This window comes from Benincasa hispida, chromosome 12, assembly GCF_027475165.1.
Source record: "Benincasa hispida cultivar pf3 chromosome 12, pf3_genome.v1.1, whole genome shotgun sequence".
Taxonomy (NCBI): domain Eukaryota; kingdom Viridiplantae; phylum Streptophyta; class Magnoliopsida; order Cucurbitales; family Cucurbitaceae; genus Benincasa; species Benincasa hispida.
The window spans coordinates 76,712,696-76,732,822 of NC_143489.1; the positions used below are offsets into that span (position 1 = coordinate 76,712,696).

The following is a 20,127-nucleotide window of genomic DNA, read 5'->3' on the forward strand; positions in this document are numbered from 1 at the left end:
GATGTTAACCAACGAAATTTATTCATGTCATAGGGCAAACGCAAGTAAGAGAAGCCTATAACCCTTGAGAGAGTAGCACAAGACAGTGAGTGAAGTTTTTACTTGATTTCCATGCATAGCATATGTTTTCTATGATGTTTCCAATGCATGACTGATTTTAGCATGACATGTTCACAAGTTTATATTAAGAGTTTGAGAATGATGTTTCCAACGCATGTTTACCTTTCAAAAACCTATGATTGAATGGATGCATGGTCCTTTTCTTTAAAAGGTTAAGTTTTAGGTAAAATGAAGCATACCTTTTAATAAGCCTTATGCCAAGAATTTTAAGTATGTTTTTCTTATTTTCAACGTGAGTTTTAAGCAAGCATGGCAAACCTTGAGAAGAGTTGTATGAGCATACTTGAGTTTTAAGGATTAAACGATGTACTAGTTAGCATTCCTTGAGTTAAATTACTTGTCATGGCCTCTATTTCTATGATGTGTTTTATAATGGAATGCTTAATGTTTGTTGGCTTTTTGGTCCTTAATCTCAAATTAATCTATTTTAATTAATTAATTAATATTATGATGATAACAAACCTACTTTATTTATTAATAATTTGGCGGTTTTGAGGTATCTATTGCATAGAGTTCGGAACAAAGGTTCCAACGCAATTTGAATCACCTAAATTGCCCGAAACAATCTTAAGGGAAAAATGGTGTAATTTTTCTCATAAAAGTGGACCAATTAAAAGGTGCCACTTGGAGCAATGGAGGAATGACACATAGTGGGTTTTTGATTTTTGGATTAGTTTTAAAAAGAAAAATAATTTAAAAGGAAAATGAATTTAAAACTATTTAGAAATACTCAAGAGGAGCTTGGGAAGTGGATGTAGGCTTGTGTCGAACCACTATAAAATTCTTGGTGTCAATTTCTCTATTCTCTCCTATTTAATTTTTGAATTAATTTGTTATTATATTTTATTACTTGAAATTAATTGCAATTTTTGTTCTTGAAATTAATTGCTCAAATTAGATTATTTTGATTGGTTTTTCTTGAATTTCTATATCCATTAACAATTTTGTTATTAGAATCAAATTGAGTAATTGAAAGTAGTATTATTTGAAGGGATTGGAACTTCCCACAGTGAAAACAATTGGACGTATTAATCTCTAAATTTCGTTTTATAGAAAGAAAGCATGGGAAGACATAAACCTAAGCATGCTTTCTACAGTGCAAGTTAGAGAGAAAGAGATTAAGAAATCACTCACCTTTGAAGACCAATTTTTCGCGTTTCTCTCAAATTCGTGTCGTCTTCTCTCAATCCCATGAACATCACAACTAAACACCACCACAGGACTTTCCCCGTTATTCTCTAGGACAGGAACCGTGCTGAGTTGTGGGCTCACACATAAGTTTGACAGGATGTAAGGGGAGAAGAATTGAGAGGAAAAAACTTCTCTATAAACATCACAGAGAGAAGAAGAAGAACTAGAAAGAGTGAAAGAGAGAGAATTTTTTCTCTCCTCATTTGTTACGTGAGAGAAAAGGAGGTTAAGGGGTGAGAGAATTGTAACTCCCTCCCCTTTATTAAATTTGAAAATATAGATATTAACCACTTTAATATATATTTAAACTATATATTATATCACATATAACATATAAGCTATCATTGATATTATATCACATATAACATAAACTATAGTATATTATCCTCTCAAATAACCTAAGATATTAATATGAATCAAATTCATTTTAATTTTAACCTATAGTTTTTATATGAATCACATTCATATAATTAATATTTGAATCATATTCAAACATTTTCTCTCTCTCATAAAACTATATAAATTTAATATGAATCATATTTACATTAAATTATAACGAATCATCTTCATATAATTAATATTTGAATCATATTCAAATATTTATTTCTCTCATAAAATTATATTTAAATTTAATATGAATCATATTCATGTTAAATTTTAACATCTAGCTTTTATATGCATCATATTCATATAAATAATATTTGAATCATATTCAAATATTTATTTCTCTCATAAAAATGTATCAACATATATTATATTATATAATGTATCAATATACATTATTTAACTGTATCTTATACAATTAATTCTCTTTAATTAATTTGAACTATTCAAATCACACCAAAATTAATTTGATTCCCATAAGTCCTCATTGAGCTAATGAGGGGACCTTATGGACCATTAGATTGAAGCTCCAATGATACGAAATTAATTGGTTAAACCTTTTCAATCAAATTAATCAACATTCATTAATTGTTGGTCACTTCATTAAAGACCAACAACTGAACTCTTCGCACTATAGATATATTTCTGTGTCCATTGAATATAATCAATCAAAACTGCGTTGACCCTTCACAAACCGCTCGTAAGTACAGTTGGGTCAAATTACCGTTTTACCCCTTTAGTTACATCTAACTCTTTAAATATCACTGATCTCTCTAATAAACAATTAGTCATAGTCCAACTATGACCAAACACCTCTTGGGCTAGGAGAGGGTAAGGTGCCTCATTGTAGCCTTGAAATCAACCCTTAAGGTAGCAATTTATCTTTTTACTCTAACTATAGGGAAAAAGTGAATTCTTTCTTGTGTAGTTGTGTTCCCAGCTCCCAAATTAGACGAATCTCTAAAATGGTAAGCTTATTGAGTCGACGAATCTGACCACTCTCACCCATACAAAGTAAAGGATCGCTTCATAGGTAGGAGTTCATAACTCACTCAAGATTAAGGTCAAGTCACTTATGGTCATCCTGGTGAAATGTAAGCCTCTTCTGGCAACAACATTATAAAGAAGAACTTAACATTTCGTGGTCTAGTCTTTATATAAACTCTTTTCTATAAGATACCCTCATTCACATGTTTCCATAAGAATGATTAGGATCAGATCAGTTGTATCACTTTACAATAATTGTAACAACTATAAAGCAGGATGTATTAGTAGTATTACCAGGATAAGACACCAAATCTTATTTATATGCTATAAACCATTTAGGTTATCACTTAAACATGATCCACCTGCATGTCTTCACATACATGTTTAAGTTACATCAGATAACCCTGAATATTAGGTTAATAGATTATTGCACAAGTAATATAAATTAATCAACCATTGATTCAACTAACATAAAACTACGAGGCTTTAGGGCATACACCACAACATTATTAACTTCTTGATTGCTTTAGGTTGAATTTATTTGCATGAATTTATTGTTTAAATTACTTATTAGTAAAAAAAATTGTTAATTTGTTTATTTGGGCTCACATTAGGAAAAAATTTTAATTACTTTTATTAAACCCTATTCACCCCTATCTAGGGTAATCATACCGATCCTATAATGTTTAGTACGATGAGTTTTAAATTTAAACCATGTTTCCAAATTTTATATTGAGAAAATCAAATACTGAAGGTGATGAAAGTATATAAGTTCTTTGATATTTAAGGGATGACTGTATCGAGGGTAGACATACTACTACTAGCCTTTGAGGCATATCTACGTGCACATAGGAACAATATTATCGAAGCTAATTGTATTGAGATTACTCTACATCAGCTAACGTTATCGACATTGAACGATCGAGCAAAAAGGCTCTCTTTCAATTAAGGCAAGAGGATGATGATTTTCAAATAGTTTGATGATGTTTGAGTTTTTCAGGGTTTTGAAAGTACTTACAAAGATTTATATTCTTTTATAGCTTGAAACTGTTTTTAACCCTAAGACGTAAAGATGCATATTTTATTCAATAAATATGTTTTTATATCATATTTTTAATGTATGTAAGTTTTAAAAAGAAGTCACGCACTGGGCATAGTTAGTTCACCTTTTCCAAATGTTTTCTTTTTCTCTCAATTAGCGGTCAATTCTCGGAGCCTAGCTAATTTAGCAGTCTGCCATAAAACTCAAAGTTTGAAGAGAAACAGAAGAAGCTTAGGTGACCCATCATATTTTGTCTAAATAATAGACCATCATGTACATATTAGGGGGTAAGAGTAGAACCCTAGTTGAAACCACTGTTGTATAGACTTACGTAAATTGTTCTGGCTTGTATATATATATGGTGTGTGCATTTGTGTTAGCTGCAGTTGTATGTTGGAGAATTTGGATGAGTGTATGTATATTAATTGTATATCAGGTACAATATATGCCATGGAGACAGGTTTCAAGAGTTAATTGGGTAGTAGGTGTCATAAGAGGGTTGACATATACTGTTTTCACACCTTTTTTCAGGTTAAAGAGGTGATCTGGGAGGGGGGTGTGACAGTTAGCCTATAAATTAATTTGTTTTCTCACTTCGATTATTCCATTTTAATTTGAAATGTTCTTCTCACCTATTTTTCTTTCTTTTTTATTTGATCAGTTGAATTGAGAGCAAATATTCAAGAGTTCTTTTAGAACGGAGTGGTTCAATGGTTGTTGTTCAACTTAAATTAATCATTGTATCCCATGAAGATTGCGCTACAATTTGTTTGCAACATGTGTAGATCGAAGAATTGTACTATTCACGACAACGCTTTGTAAAAGTGCCTCAACTGCCTATTGAATTTCTAATAGTTTTTGAGTTTTTGGTTATTTCAATGTATAATATGTGTTATTCCATGAAGGTTTTTTTTTAGTTTGAAAAAGTGTTCGCGGGATACAATATCTATATATTTACCCTATAATATTTTTGTATCCAGTTAATGTGCAATCAATTTGTTAGTGTTAGTTATTCATTTTTTATGTACATCATACTCCCCCAATAATAATATGTTGGTGGGAGAATTGAATTTCTAACCTTCTAGTCGAGCTTACAAAACTTTATATATCAACTGAGTTATTATTCATGGTAGCTGAGGTTACTAACTTTTTAGATTTCAATAAAATATATTAATTACATTTTCATAAGAGCAATATATTTGGGGTCATCCCAAGGTGCACCCATATTTGCCACCCCAATCTAATCATAAAGATAATAATTTAAAATACTTGAGTTTGTATTCTGACAAATTATGAATAATTAAATGAGATATACAAAAATAGATATAATAGAGAATAATACACATCTTAGTTTTGTTTTCATATAAGTAATATCTTAGGTCCAACTATAGCCTTTTTACTTGGTGGATGAATTCATTAGCATAGAGTACATCGACCCAATAAGCAATATAGACCATCCCTATAAGCAATAACTTAATTTCATGTTTCATCAAACACACCAACTTGATAATGCCCTGTACTATTATTTTCTCTCTAAGTCTCCCCTATGATCCAAGTTTTCACCATTAATTATCAAACTTGATTGTTGATTTAATCTCAACCAGACATCAAACGTTGAGTTGAGTTGCATCACGTCTCTAAGTGTTAATTTTTAGATGAATAGATTTGTAAGTGGTAGATCAGAATATTTAGTAAAAATCACGAGAAAAGAATAATCACATTAAAGTGTATTTGAGAGTGATTTGAATTTTCAATTATAAGTACCTTAGTAAATTAAGCATACAAATGCTCAACAATAAACTACATTCATACAAATTTCTAAAGTATTTCAAAATGTCTTTGAGCCATCAAGCGCTTAAAAGGACAAAGAATACTTTGCAAATCATTTTTATCGACAACTTTGAATTTTAATTATAAATACAAACATATATAGAGACCAACAAAAGTTTAGCTCATGATATTTGTATGTGTTGAGAATTAAAAAGTTACTGGTTTAAATCTCTCACCTCCAATTTGTAATTAAAAAAAGAAAAACACAAAACATATATAGTGGTCAAACTAATCTCTTTAAATATAGCATATTACTCAAAAAAAATACTTAGAAGAACCTTAAAACATCGGAATGAACCTATTACTTTCTTATGATGGTCATAACATAATAATAAGAAGAAGGGTAATTATTTTAAATAGTAAAATTGTTAGAAAATATTTTCAAATATTACAATATAGAGTGACAAGATATCTATCAGTGTTTTATCACATTTTGTTATAATAATAATAATAATAATAATAATAATAATCTCACCATATAAATCCCCAAAATATGGTGTCCGCCATTAGCTCTACAAACCATATAATGCCCTCCCCGTGGGTTCACTCCTTGTCTCTTCCACCCAAACCCCATATACTGCCAAAACCAGTGGCAAATCCGTAATTAACACATAATATTCAACCCCTTCCCCATTTCATATTCATGGGTTGTTTTTCTTATCTTCAAAGCCTCTCAATTCCTATGGTTATAAATTTCTATAAAACTATATCTCCGTTATTTGAACTTTTGGCTTTTAGTTTTCGAAAACGGTTGATACTAAAATTTGAATAAAAAAAAAACTCACATAACCTCTATGTCATAGTAATTATGAATTTATAATTTGAAGAAGATACGAGAAAAATTTGAGCATCAGTACGGTATTTGGTCACAAGGCTTCTAATGTCTAAATCAGTAAGAGGCTTTTGATTGTAGCAAGAGTTTCAAGCATGAGAATGAACTTACTTATTCTAAAGTCATAATGATGTATTTTATAAATTTTCAATTTAAGACGTCTAGATTAGAGTTTCGAAGTTAGATTAGCTTTATCCTTGGGCCAAATAGGTTGGGCATGCATTTGGCATGCCTCATTCATCACATGGGGGGCTTGATCAGATCAAAACCAAGCATGTCATTTAGGCCCAACTTTCTTCTCTTTCCTTGGCCCAAATGTGTTGGAGAATGCATTTAATACGATCCGTTCAATAAAAGAAGAGTTTCGGCCAAGATCAAGGTCGAGCAAGTTAGTTTGGCCTTTGACCCAACATCTCTTCTTTTTCAAAACCCAATTGGGTCTTGAGGTGTGGTTTTCACATCGAGTGTCGTCATTTTCTTGATATAGAAATCTACAAACTCATACAAAGTTGATTATGTCCTCTAGTCCAAATATACCCATAATGAAAAGCTTGGTTTTTCAAAAATATTTTGATGGGAAGTAAATAACAAAGGAAAAGAAATCTAGAGGTGGAAAGATTGTTTTTAAGTACCTAATTTTTAAAAATTGAATCATTACCAAATTAAGTCTAAATAATCGTTTTTTAAGATTTATAAACTCAATCAAACTATTCTATAAAAATTAAATTGATCGAGTTGGTTTGATTATTCAATTTTAAACAAAATTCAAACTAGAATCGGGTAGTGCTGATCAAATTAACCTTTGATTAAGGATGCTGGTCGTTAAAAATCGATTGTCCAAAATTTCGATTGGCAAACCTAATTCAAGCAATTTGGATTTAGCTTTTAAATTAATTTGAGTTAGAAATATAAACTTTGATCCTTATTTATAAAATTCAAGATTATATATTAGGGTGGGTTAATTTCATGGTTCAATTGGGTAGTTTAGAAATCAGATGGAAGGAATTCAATTAAATTTTTTTAAAAATGGAACATAATCCAACACAAATTAATTTTCAACAAAACTCAATTCAAGTTAAGTTGCCCTATTATAGAAAGGGTAAGACTTGGAAAAACAGTAGTGTAGTATGAGTTATATTCATCTGTGTGAAGTCACGTGACAAATTCTTTTTATTGAATTATTTTTATTTCTTTAGGTAAGGAAAATAGGATGCATGGGATTAGATACAACCTAGAGTACACATCTAATCATTGTCCATATCTCGGTGCATTCTAAGATGCACCCATATTTATGCATTTTACTCTCATCATTCACACTAATAAAGAAATAAAATATTCTTAAAAGAAATAAAGAAGTGAATTTGCCACATGACAAATTATGATTGGACGGTGGGATGCATAAAGATAGGTACAATCGATGCACTTAACTCGACTTAAGTTAAGTTAAGTTGCTCTATTGTAGAAAATAAAAAAGAATTGAAGTTAAAAGCTGCATCTATGAATCACTAAAGTATATAAGTTTGAGATATTTTTACTATTTTTCCCTCATACAAGTCACAATACAAAATTAGTCAAATTGTGACCGCTTCATTCAATAATTTCTCGAACATGAAATTGTCATTTTCTTCCAAACCCTTGTGTATACAAATTAGGATGGGTTAATTTCATGGTTCAATTGGTAGTTTTGAAATTTAGTTAATTTTTTTAAAAAAAATAATGAGCTAAGTTGTTCTAGTAATACTTTGGAAAAAAGACTTGAGTATGGCTACATCCATCTTGTGAAGCTATGTGACAATTTTTTTAATTGAAATATTTTTATTTTTTTATTCGATAAGAAAAATAAGATGCATGAGATTAGGTATAATCTTGGATACACAATCTAATCATTGCCTATATTTAGGTGCATCGTCTTTATGTATTTTACTTCCATCACTAAAAAAAAAAAATTAAAATATTTTAAAAAATAAATAATAAGAGATTTTGTCTATGGTAAATTATGATTGGATATTAGGATACACACTAGGTAGACTACATATATCTTACTCGACTCAAGTTATGTTAAGTTGTTGTACCGTAGAAAAGAAAAATGAATTAACTTTTTTTTTTTTTTTTTTTTTTTTTCTAATACACGTCCTATTACACAAAATTATTAGTTAAAGTGTAATGGTCTCATTAAATAATTCTTCGGACATGATTGTCGTTTTCTTCAAACCTTTTGTGTATATAAATTGGAAATCACCGTTTCAACGTCAATCAAACAAATTAAGCTTTTCTAAGAGATGAAGACCAATTCACTCACTCCATCTCTTCCCCTCCAATTTCCATCGCCGATCAAACTTCCTCCGGTGACCGTTATCCGATTTCCATCTTCTCTAATTCCCAAAGCCATATCGATTCCCACTCCAAACACCACCCGCATATCGATCAACGACGACGATTCCATCGCAGCCTTCTGGGACTACCAATTCCTCTTCGTCTCCCAGCGGACTGAGACGACAGACCCCACCGTCCTCCGCCTAGTCGACGGCGCCATACCCCCCGATTTCCCCTCCGGCACGTACTACCTGGCGGGACCGGGCATGTTCTCCGACGACCATGGCTCCACAGTGCATCCACTCGACGGCCATGGGTATTTAAGAGCGTTTGTTTTCGAGAGGAAGAAGAAGGAGGTGGTTTTCATGGCGAAGTACGTGAAAACGGAGGCGAAAATGGAGGAGCATGATCTGGTGACCGACACGTGGCGGTTTACGCATAGAGGGCCGTTCTCGGTTTTGAAGGGAGGGAAGAAATTGGGGAATACAAAAGTGATGAAAAATGTGGCTAATACGAGTGTGCTGCGGTGGGGCGGCCGCCTGCTCTGCCTCTGGGAGGGCGGCGATCCGTACGAAATTCGGCCGGAGAATTTGGATACGGTTGGCAAGTTTTCTGCTGTTCACGGTGGCTGTGATTGTGATTCGCCGTCCCACGGCGGACCTTACGGTGCTGGGTTTTGGCGCTTTGCTGCGGAGCTTTTGAAGCCTGTGCTCTACGGTTGGTTTATTAGTTTTAATAATTTTATTTCTTTTTCTATTTTTTTTAAAAATTTAATTTTATGTGGCATATTTGTTAATGATTTCAAAGAGTTAAAAGTCATTATTATCATATAAAAATCACTTTAAAATACTTTTTCAGGATTAATTTAATATTTAATATTAATTAATTTTAAATAATTAAAAATATATTTTAGAGTGATTTCGAAAATGTCATGATTTTAAAAACTCTAAATTATGTTTTCATTCCTTCAAAATTAAATTTGATTATAAAAAAATTGTATTTAAAAGTATAAGGATGAAATATTAAATTCAATTTAAGTTATTAAAAACATGTTTAAAAAATTACATAAAAATGATTATGATAATTTTAAAATGATTTCAAAGTTATTCTCAAACACAAAAATATGTTATAAATTTTATGGGGGAAAGTCATGTTTATTTAATCAAATTAAAATAGGCAATAATCTTTTCTCATAAAACAGGTAACAATTTTCTGAAGGAAAGTCATTTTGATCTTTCGTGGTAATAAAAATATAATGATAAAAATTCGATACAATAGAGAGAGAAATGATATATATATATTTTTTTTAATAAAAAATGTGGAGACTACATTAAAGAAAACATTCAAATATTCAAGATAAAAACATATATTTAAAGTTCATTCTCCATAAATATATATATTCAAAGCCTTATTTATTTATTTCTTCTTTTAGTCCATCATTATTTTCATATTCTATTTAAGTTTTTAAAATGAGTTAAAAAACACTTTTGGTCCCTAAACTTTCGTAAAAGTAACAATTTAGTTTCTGAACTTTGATTTGTAACGATTTATGTTTGTACTTAATTTTTTAACAATTTAGTTCCTGAATTTTAGTACATAACAATTTAGTTCTTATTTTAAATTTGTAACAGTTAGTCTATAACATAATAAAATTTATCAAAATTTGATATCAATTTTTATTATTTTATTATATAGACTTTGTATATTATAAAAATATCGAGCCTCTAATTAGTTTATTAGTTTATTTATGTAAGAAATACCATTAAATCCTCACACTAATTTCTTTGATGGCGACTAAATTGTTACAAAATTTAAAATATAAGGATTAAATTATTTACATAATAAGGTTTAGAGACTAAATTATTACAAAATTAAAAATATAGAGACTAAATTGTTACAAACCAAAGTTTAAGAACTAAATTACTATTTCTATAAAAATTAAGGGACTAAAATGATTTTTAACCTTCTAAATTTTACATAAAACTAGAAACAAAGTCAAAAGACAAGAGTCAAAATTGATTAGAAATAAACCCAAAGCTAAACAACCGATTTATTGTTTTGGTTTTTTAAAAATATTCTACATATCCAACCTAAAACGTTCGAACATATGGATTAAAAATTAGTTTAATCGTTAACACATATAAATATCAATGAGTGTTTGTATCACATTAATTTTTGAACTTTTAAAAGTTTCTATAAGTTTTTAAATTTTGTATCTAAGTGCATCAACAAATTTAAAATTTATAAAAATTAATTGATTTTCAATGAGTCCATGAGTTCTAAAGAAATTCCAAAATTGAGACTTTTTTTATTTTTTATTTTTTTTTTTAAATGTGTTCATGAATTAAATAGATAAAAACTTCAAAATTTAGCTGATCAAAATAATAACCGAAAGAATTCTTCTTTTTCTTTCTTTTTACTTCGACAACATACAGTAGCGTTGAGATTCAAAATTTTAATTTATTGATCGAGAACATGTGTCTTTACTAATTGAGTGTTCCACCAAAATTGAGGAATAAAACATTATTAAAATGACGTTGGAATTTTGCAAAATAGCAAACAAATGCCGACACCACAGTAAGTAACAATAATATTCGACATATAAAAATATATATACACATAATCATTGGTTTGAATATTAAAAAATGAAAATAAATATGGTGGAGTTGGCAATTGCAAATTGAATAATAATAATATATTAAAAGTAATTAAAAAAGAAATTAGAAGGTGGGTAATGAATATAAAAAATGATGGGAGGAATAATAATGGGCACAGGAGTATTCAAGATGCCACCAAAGAGATTGTTGTCTCATTACAAGCTTGATGCTCAAAGGAATAGACTTCTCATTATGTCATGCAATGCTGAAGATATGCTTCTACCAACTAGCCATTTCACATTTTATGGTAATTATTATTCATTCATTTATCAACATATTTCTCTATTCTTTTTTATTTTTCTGTTTAAATTTCTCTTATATTTTTCTTTTTACTTACATTTATGAATTTTGACATTTTTAGATGAAGAAACTTGTCTAATCGATCTTTTAGTCTTTTATCAAGGTCATGTCCTTTATTTACTCTTAGGCCAATACATGATGGTTGATAATACAATTTTCCTTTTTTACTTTTCTATTTTGAAATTTATGCCTGATGTCTTCCAATTTTCTTGTTATATTTTTACCTTTTATAAATAAACATTTGAATTATTAGTATAGATATAAGGTTGTTTTCAAATAAAGGAAAATCAACTAACTTATTTACAAATATAGCAAAATTAATGTTACTATCTATCGGTGAAAGACCACGATAGACATCTATCACATCTATCAGTGTCAACGATTGATATCTATTGCGGTCTATCACTGATAAATAGTGACATTTTGATATATTTGTAAACATTTATAATAGTTTTATCATGTAAAACAATTATATATACACATGTATTTGTTAGAAAGTTGATAACTAATTGGACAAAGAAAAGTACAAATAAGAGAAGTATTTATAAATTTAAATTCCAAAATCCAAACACTAAAAGTGAAATGGTTATTTACCAAACTGACAACTTATCTCTGGGTAGTTATAATTTATTTGACTGCTATGTGGTGTACTAAACCTTTCCTCTTTTGTAATTACAAAGCTTCTACTATCTCCAAATTCGATACATTTCTTCTTGCATGTCCCTATTGTACTCTTTTAACAAGAAACATAGAGATCTACTTGAATATCTCGATTAGGTTGGCACATTCTTAGTACTCTCATCATATTCCAAAAAAGCTTTCATACAAAATCAAAGAGTACTGGAGAGTTCGTGAGTGGTACAAAGAGCTAAGTTCAACAAAACAAAAACCATATTGAAAGCAACAAAAAAGACTAGAAAAAAGCCTATCTCTATTGTACTATCAACATTGAGCTTCTCTCTAGTCCAGCTATCCATTGTACATTACATTTGTGATAACACATAGCATATTTTAGTGTCGGATGTGATGAGAGTACTAGAGATGTGTCAACTTAGTTAAGATATCCTAATGTATCTACTTATCCTTCTACTTTTCGAATCTTGTCATATGTTGTAAAAAGAAAAAATGAAACTTGCTTTCATTACTTGCATATTCCCACAATTTTATTTAATTTGCAGAATTTGACAGCAATTTCAAGTTATTACAGAAAAAAGATTTGGTTATTGATGATCACTTGATGATCCATGATTGGGCTTTTACTGATACTCATTACATCCTCTTTGCTAACCGAATCAAGCTCGATGTCATAGGTATGTTTTGTTTTGTTTATTGTTTTAATAATATAATAGTAAATTATTGTTTATTAATTTTTATTAAAATATAATTTTGATCTAGATCTCCACAGCAAACCGTTTGCAATTTTTTTTTTTAAATTACTTATTAAATATTTTATACCTAAAATATATATGCACAATTCTTTTCTAATTTTAAAAACTCTAAAACGACCTTACATTGATAATCATTTTGTTTTCAATTTTCTATTATTTAAAATTATATTTGTTTTTTCACAAATCAATTTTGGTATACGTCTCACCTTCTCTAACAATACACATTTAAATTTAAAAATAAAATCATATTTTTAAAAAGTAGCAAGAACCCATAGAGATAATGTTTATAAACTTAATTTTTTAATAAAAGAAATAAAAAACATAATTGCTCTGCTGGTTAACCATTTAATTTTTTTTTAAAAAAAAATTAAGCTTATAAATAATACTTTTATCTATTAGTTTCTTTGTTTTGTTATCTATGTTTATTCTTATGAGTATTTTAACAATGAAGTCAAATTTTGAAAACTATTTTTCTAAAAACATTTCTTATTGTTTTAGAAATATAATTTGGTTATATATTTCGACAATTAAAAAAATTGTACTTTTCAAAAACAAAAAAAATTAAAAAGCAAATGGTTATCAAATAGGGCTAAAATAGTTATCTATCTGGCAATTGATTAGTTTTACCTAGAAACCTTCTTCTAATTTTCTCAATTTTAGATATAAATGACAAAAAATTAATTTAATAAAAGGAAATTATTTCAAATGGTAAAATTGTTGAAAAGATTTACATGATATAGCAAAATTTTAGAACTATCAATGATAGACGCTGATAGATACTGATGGACTTCTATCAGTGTCTATCAGTATCTACTATTGATATTTCTATAATTTTTCTATATTTTGTAAAAAATATATTTCCATTAATTATTGACTGAAATTAATTAGAACCCAAAACCACATAAATTGAAGGTGCAATGGGTGCTGTTAGTGGGATATCTCCAATGATATCAGCATTAAGTGTAAACACAAGCAAACCCACTTCTCCAATTTATTTGATTCCAAGATTTGGTGAAGATTCAAACAGAAATTTGAGAAAGGCTGTTGTTGAAGTTCCTTCAAGGCTTTGGCTGCTACACGTTGGCAATGCCTTTGAAGTTATTCATGAAGATGGCAACTTGGACTTCCAAATTCATGCCTCTGCTTGCTCCTATCAATGGTTCAATTTTAAAAATTTGTTTGGTAAGTCCTTTTCCCTTTCATGCCCTCACCCTTCTTTCGAGTCGTTTATTAGATAACTATTATGTTTCATCTGAAAAAACCTATTAGTAAAGAGTAACGACTATATGTACTTTTTGACGTGGGATCTTTAACATTCTTTTTTAAAATAGTGTCTCGTTGAATTCATTCTTCTTGGGTTGGATTTTGATTTTGAGTTTTTGAATGAATAATACTTGTTTGAGCTCCATGAACTCTAATACTGTATTCTGCTAGGTTACAATTGGCAGACTGGAAAACTAGATCCTTCCATTATGAATTTGAATGAATCCAAAAGTGAGTTATTGCCTCGCCTAGTTAAGGTAACTTTTAAATTTCTTTCCATTAGTGTATTTAATTAAACCAAAAAAATCAATGATAAGGGTATCTTTTCCCCCTTTTTTTGATAGAAATGTTTGACCAAATTTTAAAAAAATGGGCAAGAAAACAATTGGTAAAAACATGTTGTTCTAATTATCAATCGGACCTAATTCAATGGGTAAAACAATTATATATTGACTAAAAAAAAAATCATAAAAGTTGAAATTTATAGTAAAAAACTTAGCTGTTATTTTTTTTTTAATGTGAAAATAAATTATACTAAAATTATAATTACACCTACTTGATTTCAAAAGTTTGAATACAATTTTAATGAAGAAAAGCTAATGAGAAACACATTCAAAATTAACCATTTGCAGATATCCATCAGTTTAAATAAGAATGAGAAGTGTGAAAAGTGCAGTGTGGAGCCATTGAACCAATGGACAAAATCCTCAGATTTTCCCGTGATAAACCCTAAATTCTCAGGGCTAAAACACAATTACTTATATGCTGCAACTTCCTCCGGTTATCGGCGATCGCTACCGTCGTTTCCATTCGATATGATCGTGAAGCTCGACATGGTAATGAACACCGTCCGAACATGGTCTGCTGGTAATCGAAGATTCGTCGGAGAACCGGTTTTTGTTCCCAAAGGAAATGAAGAAGATGATGGATATCTTCTTGTTGTTGAGGTTAGCAAACTTATAAACCATCTCTCTCTTTTTAGTGTTTTGTGTGTTTTTATTATTAATTCAGAATATGTTCAATGGAAGAAGTATTTAAAGAAATGGAAACTAAATGACCTAAAAAATATTTAGTAAGCAAAGCAGAGACAAAGTACTCTATAATTTTTTTTAAAGGAAAAAATAGCTTTTTGTCCTGGATTTTAAATTTAATTTTCATTTGATCTCTAAATTTCAAAATGTTATATTTTTAGTCCTTGAATTTTAAATTTTATTTCAATTTAGTCCTTAGGTTTTAAAATGCTACAATATTACCCTTGAGATTTGAATTCTGTTTCAATTTGGTCTCCAGGTTTCAAAATTTACACTTTTTGACCTATATTTTTTAAGAATTAAAGATTATAATATGCTATTGAGTTTAGACCATCCCAAAGTCACTCTCAAACTAAACCTTAGCGCTTCTTAGAAATATATAGATTTTGGTATTCACATCCAATGATATTTATCATAAGGTAGCTACATTTTGTGACAACCTCATTGAATAATTTGTTTACACATGCTAGAAATTATATTTCCGAATTCCAACCATACCCTTCAAAATACTATTTGTTAATGAAGTAACAAAATGAGAATATTTGAGTAAAGGATTTCAACTGTTTAAATACAGTATGCAGTATCAATACAAAGATGCTATCTTATTATTTTGGAGGCCCAAAGATTTGGAGAAGCTGATGGAATTGTAGCAAGACTTGAGGTCCCAAAGCATCTTAATTTCCCTCTTGGTTTTCATGGTTTTTGGGCTGCTAATGCATAAAAGGACAAATATTCATATTCGTCGACTAAAAAATCTAAAAAATAAAATATTTTTTGAGATATTCGGATGCACATACTGAAGTTGTTAGTTAATTGCAATTCAACGAAAAAGATATCCTGATTGAGTTCTTAAACACTAGTATTCAAGTATTTACATACATAATGTTGTTTTTACTTTTTGTTTTCTTGAAAACATAATGTATTTTTTTTGGTAATAAATTTATATGTCTTCTATGTTATATGGACGTGAATCATATTAAAATTAAGTTCATTTCATTAGAACTAATTTGTTAGTGCAAATCGAGAGTTGTATGAAATTATACATGCTAGGGCAAGATATATTTCACCACTAGGAACTATTTTTCATTATGCCTTTTTTTTTGGACATTGAATAATAAAATACTATTTTTATTGAGGATTTCACATTAGAATGAAAAGACACGTCTCACAATCTCTATAATATAAATAGACAACTCCTCTCACAATCGATTAGTTTAATTTTTAGATGGACACACCTCACAATCTCTATATTGAGTCCTCTCGTTTTTCTAATATAGTTTTTCAGATCTTGCCTGATAGTGGTGAATTCAAAGAAAATGCAATATATCTTGAGGGAACATGTTAAAAATTCCACATTAGAATGATACACAAACCACTACTTCTATAACCAATTGATTTTGAGATGAAACTATTGTCCATCTAATTAACTTTTGTATAAACTTAAATCGATACATTTCATTTGATAGTGTTGCTGAACTTTGAGAGAATATTTTCACTATAATGGATTGCTGACATACTGATCAAAGCTTTTTAAAGATTATAGCCCCTCCTCCATTGCTCTTAATTTTTTTGCTTTTATGTAATGCTTATTCTTTACGAGGATTTCTATCTAGCCCTCTCTTCGCTCTTTTGATCGTACTCCCCGCTTCTCTTGAATATATTGATGGGGAGAGGGATATGATGAGGATATTAAGAATGTGTATATGTTTTGATTCACCTACTAATCCACAGTTTCGTTTTTTTTTTTAATTATGAAAATTACATTTCATTTGATAGAATTAGTGTAGGGAAACTTATTTTAGTGGTATGAATTTCCTATTGCTAGTTCACCACATGTACTATTAATTTTGTTGCACATGAATGGCCAACCATTTATTGTTTGTTCTATTAATATGGATCTAAGTTTGTAAGAGAGAATCTATTTTTGAGTTACGTCTAAATTTAGCCATACTAGAATACTATAAAAAGGGATATTATTCATCCACTAAAGAAAGCACTGAAAAAAGGCATAATTCAAAGCAAGAAAAGAAGAAAAAAAAAAAAAAAGGAAAATTAGAGAGAAAATGGCCAAAAAAATGATTGCAGTGTTTCTTATGTGCATTGTGGTGATGGCTGCTTTGCAATTTACCACTGCCAATGAAGAGGTGGCCAAATATGAGGCTAAATTTGATGCCAAATACAAGTCTTGCTATGAAACTTGTGAGAAAGAATGTCTTGAAAAGGGCAATGGCCAAAGTTTTTGTGAAGTTAAATGTGATGAAGATTGTGATGAAAAAGAAACTGCTGGTACTCTTTCATTTCCTTATAACTTTAACAGCTTAAATGTTTAGGTCAATCAGAATTTTGTGTTCGAATACTGTAATATCATTTTCCTCTCTTATTAATATTCATTTTCACTCGTGAGACTTGTACAAAAAAAATTTCGGTCAATCTATTATTTAAAATGGTATTAGAATAAGTGTTCTTAAATTCAAACCTCAGAATGGTTATTTCCTCTCCAATTAATATAGTTTTTAGTTATTCGGTCTTTCGTGAGTAAAAGAAAAATTTATTAAAGTGTTGATATAATATTAAATTTATTTTTCACTCATAAATTTAAATTTTAGGGTCAATAAATGATTTAACCGATGATAAAAGGATTGTATTCTTAATGGAAAACTTGAAATTTGTTGTATTTGTTTTGCAGATAAGCTCCACATCAAGCCAGCACATTGAGTAATGGAGGATAAAAGAAAATAAGTGCCCTTGGGAAAATTTATCAGATTTATGTCAAGAATTCTTACCATCATTATTCATTAGTATATTAAAATAATCTAGTTTGAGAGGAGTTGATAAAGTTCCCTTTTTCCTTTTTTTTCTTTCTTTTTATTAACTTTTTCAACTTTTTTCCTCTTTCTTTTATAATATTGTAATTTGAATATTTCAATTTATAAAATTCCTTTATTTGGTATAATGGGATTGTGAATCAATTTTACGGTAATGTATTTATTATTCAGCAAGTTTTTTTTTTTTTTTAAAAAAAAAAACTTTTCCTAAAAAGACAAAATAAAAAAAAACCTTAAAATTTTACTATTAACTAGTCCGGTTTGATAACGTTCTTGTTTCTTGTTTTTTACATTATCAAATACACATAAGTTTCAGTGCAAACAATTGTGTCTATCATTTATGTATTGTTAAAATTTTATTTGCAACATTCAAGTCATTTGCCTTAAATCTAATTATATTATTTAGATGTTGTTTGTTGTAAAATATTAAAGTGAACTTAAATGAATATTTTAACAAATAAATTTATATATTATAATTCTAACTAATTTGAAATGTATTGAAAATAATAAATTTAAATTTTAAATATCATATAAACATGTATATTAAAAAAATTTAAATTAAATTAACATATAAATATAAAATTTAATAGAAAAGAAAAAAATATAGCCAAAGTAATATATAATATAAAGATAAATTAAATTAAATCTGTTTTTGGGAATGGGACGTGCTTGTCTATTAACTAACCAAACTCAAATTTGACTCAATTTTTATGAACGTTTTCAAATTTTAGAAATAAGAAACGAGAACAATTATCATACAAGTCAATTTCTTAAACAATAAAAAATAGAAATAAAAAAGAAGTTGAAACGTTATCAAACAAATCTTATATTATTATGGCCTTTCTTTATATAACACAATGTTAGTACATTATAAAATGTACTTTCCGTTGTGCGATTATCCCGCTAAAATTAACAAAACAATTGTACATTATTTTATTGTGTATGTGTATAAAAGTTCGTAAATTCCTTTGTTGTTATAAAATTTCTCCAATATACTACCATAAATAACATTTTTTTTCTTTACAAAAATTATTTTATAACATTTCTTATTTTGTTTGAAACTACTCATTTTTTTCATTGATCAATTAAATTGGAGGGTTTTAATTTTTTTTTTTTAAAAAAAAATCAACATACTTTCTTCTAAAATGTTCTAAAAATTAAATATAAAATATGAAGATTTTCAAAAATAAAATTAAGGGAAACTACTTTCAAAATAGCAAAATTTAATCATTTTAGGCTTCTATCAGTTTCAATCCATGATAGACATCGATAGACTTTTATCAACCTCTATCAATGATAAATATTGATAAACTATCCGTATCTATTTATTTGATATTTTTCCTATCCATGATAATTTTTCTATAAAATATGTAATTATCTCACTTAAAGTAATTGAAAATAAAGTTAGTTAAAACTGTATTGCTCTAAGTTGTCCATCTCGATGTATTTAGTTGGATTTTTGTTATAGTATATATATTTTTTGAGTCCTCTTATATTATCATTTTAAACTTTCAAAGTTTAATGAATTAATTGAAACAAGGATTATTAAAATATTGATGTCACTATCCATGGATAGAAATTTCAATTTTGATATTTATATTGGTTAATATTTATCAATAGAATATCAGTGTTGATGATTTTTTTTTTCCAATAAAGAAATTTATGCAAATTGTTTTATGTGAATTAACCTCATAGTTGGAATTTGCAATGATCACTGCAGTTTTAGAATTTACTCATTCATTAACCATGTTTCTAACCTTCAGAATTTTCCTTGTTTTTTTTTTTTTGGGTTTTTTTTTAAATAATAATCTCTTTACAATCTCAATTCTTAGTTACATATTGTTGTAAAGTAACACTCGTCTCCAAGGACCTAAGATGACGCGGAGCAGTCGAGGTCATCGAAAATGGTTAAAATAAAAAATAAAAAAAAAAAGGAAAAGACATCGTCCCCTTGGACAACAAAA

General features: G+C 28.7%; 2 protein-coding genes across 2 annotated transcripts; both read left to right on the top strand.

Moving 5' to 3' along the window:
• The first annotated feature begins 8,618 nt into the window (after positions 1–8,618).
• CCD7 (carotenoid cleavage dioxygenase 7) lies at positions 8,619–16,297 on the top strand. The gene is made up of 7 exons (XM_039020213.2): positions 8,619–9,416; positions 11,475–11,603; positions 12,835–12,966; positions 13,957–14,226; positions 14,479–14,564; positions 14,940–15,254; positions 15,913–16,297. Exons 1-7 carry the CDS (start codon positions 8,666–8,668, stop codon positions 16,057–16,059), a joined length of 1,830 nt encoding a protein of 609 aa, XP_038876141.2. The 5' UTR covers positions 8,619–8,665; the 3' UTR covers positions 16,060–16,297.
• Positions 16,298–17,308: 1,011 nt separating this feature from the next.
• LOC120092613 (uncharacterized) lies at positions 17,309–18,174 on the top strand. The gene is made up of 2 exons (XM_039050754.2): positions 17,309–17,624; positions 18,025–18,174. Exons 1-2 carry the CDS (start codon positions 17,402–17,404, stop codon positions 18,051–18,053), a joined length of 252 nt encoding a protein of 83 aa, XP_038906682.1. The 5' UTR covers positions 17,309–17,401; the 3' UTR covers positions 18,054–18,174.
• Positions 18,175–20,127: the final 1,953 nt, after the last annotated feature.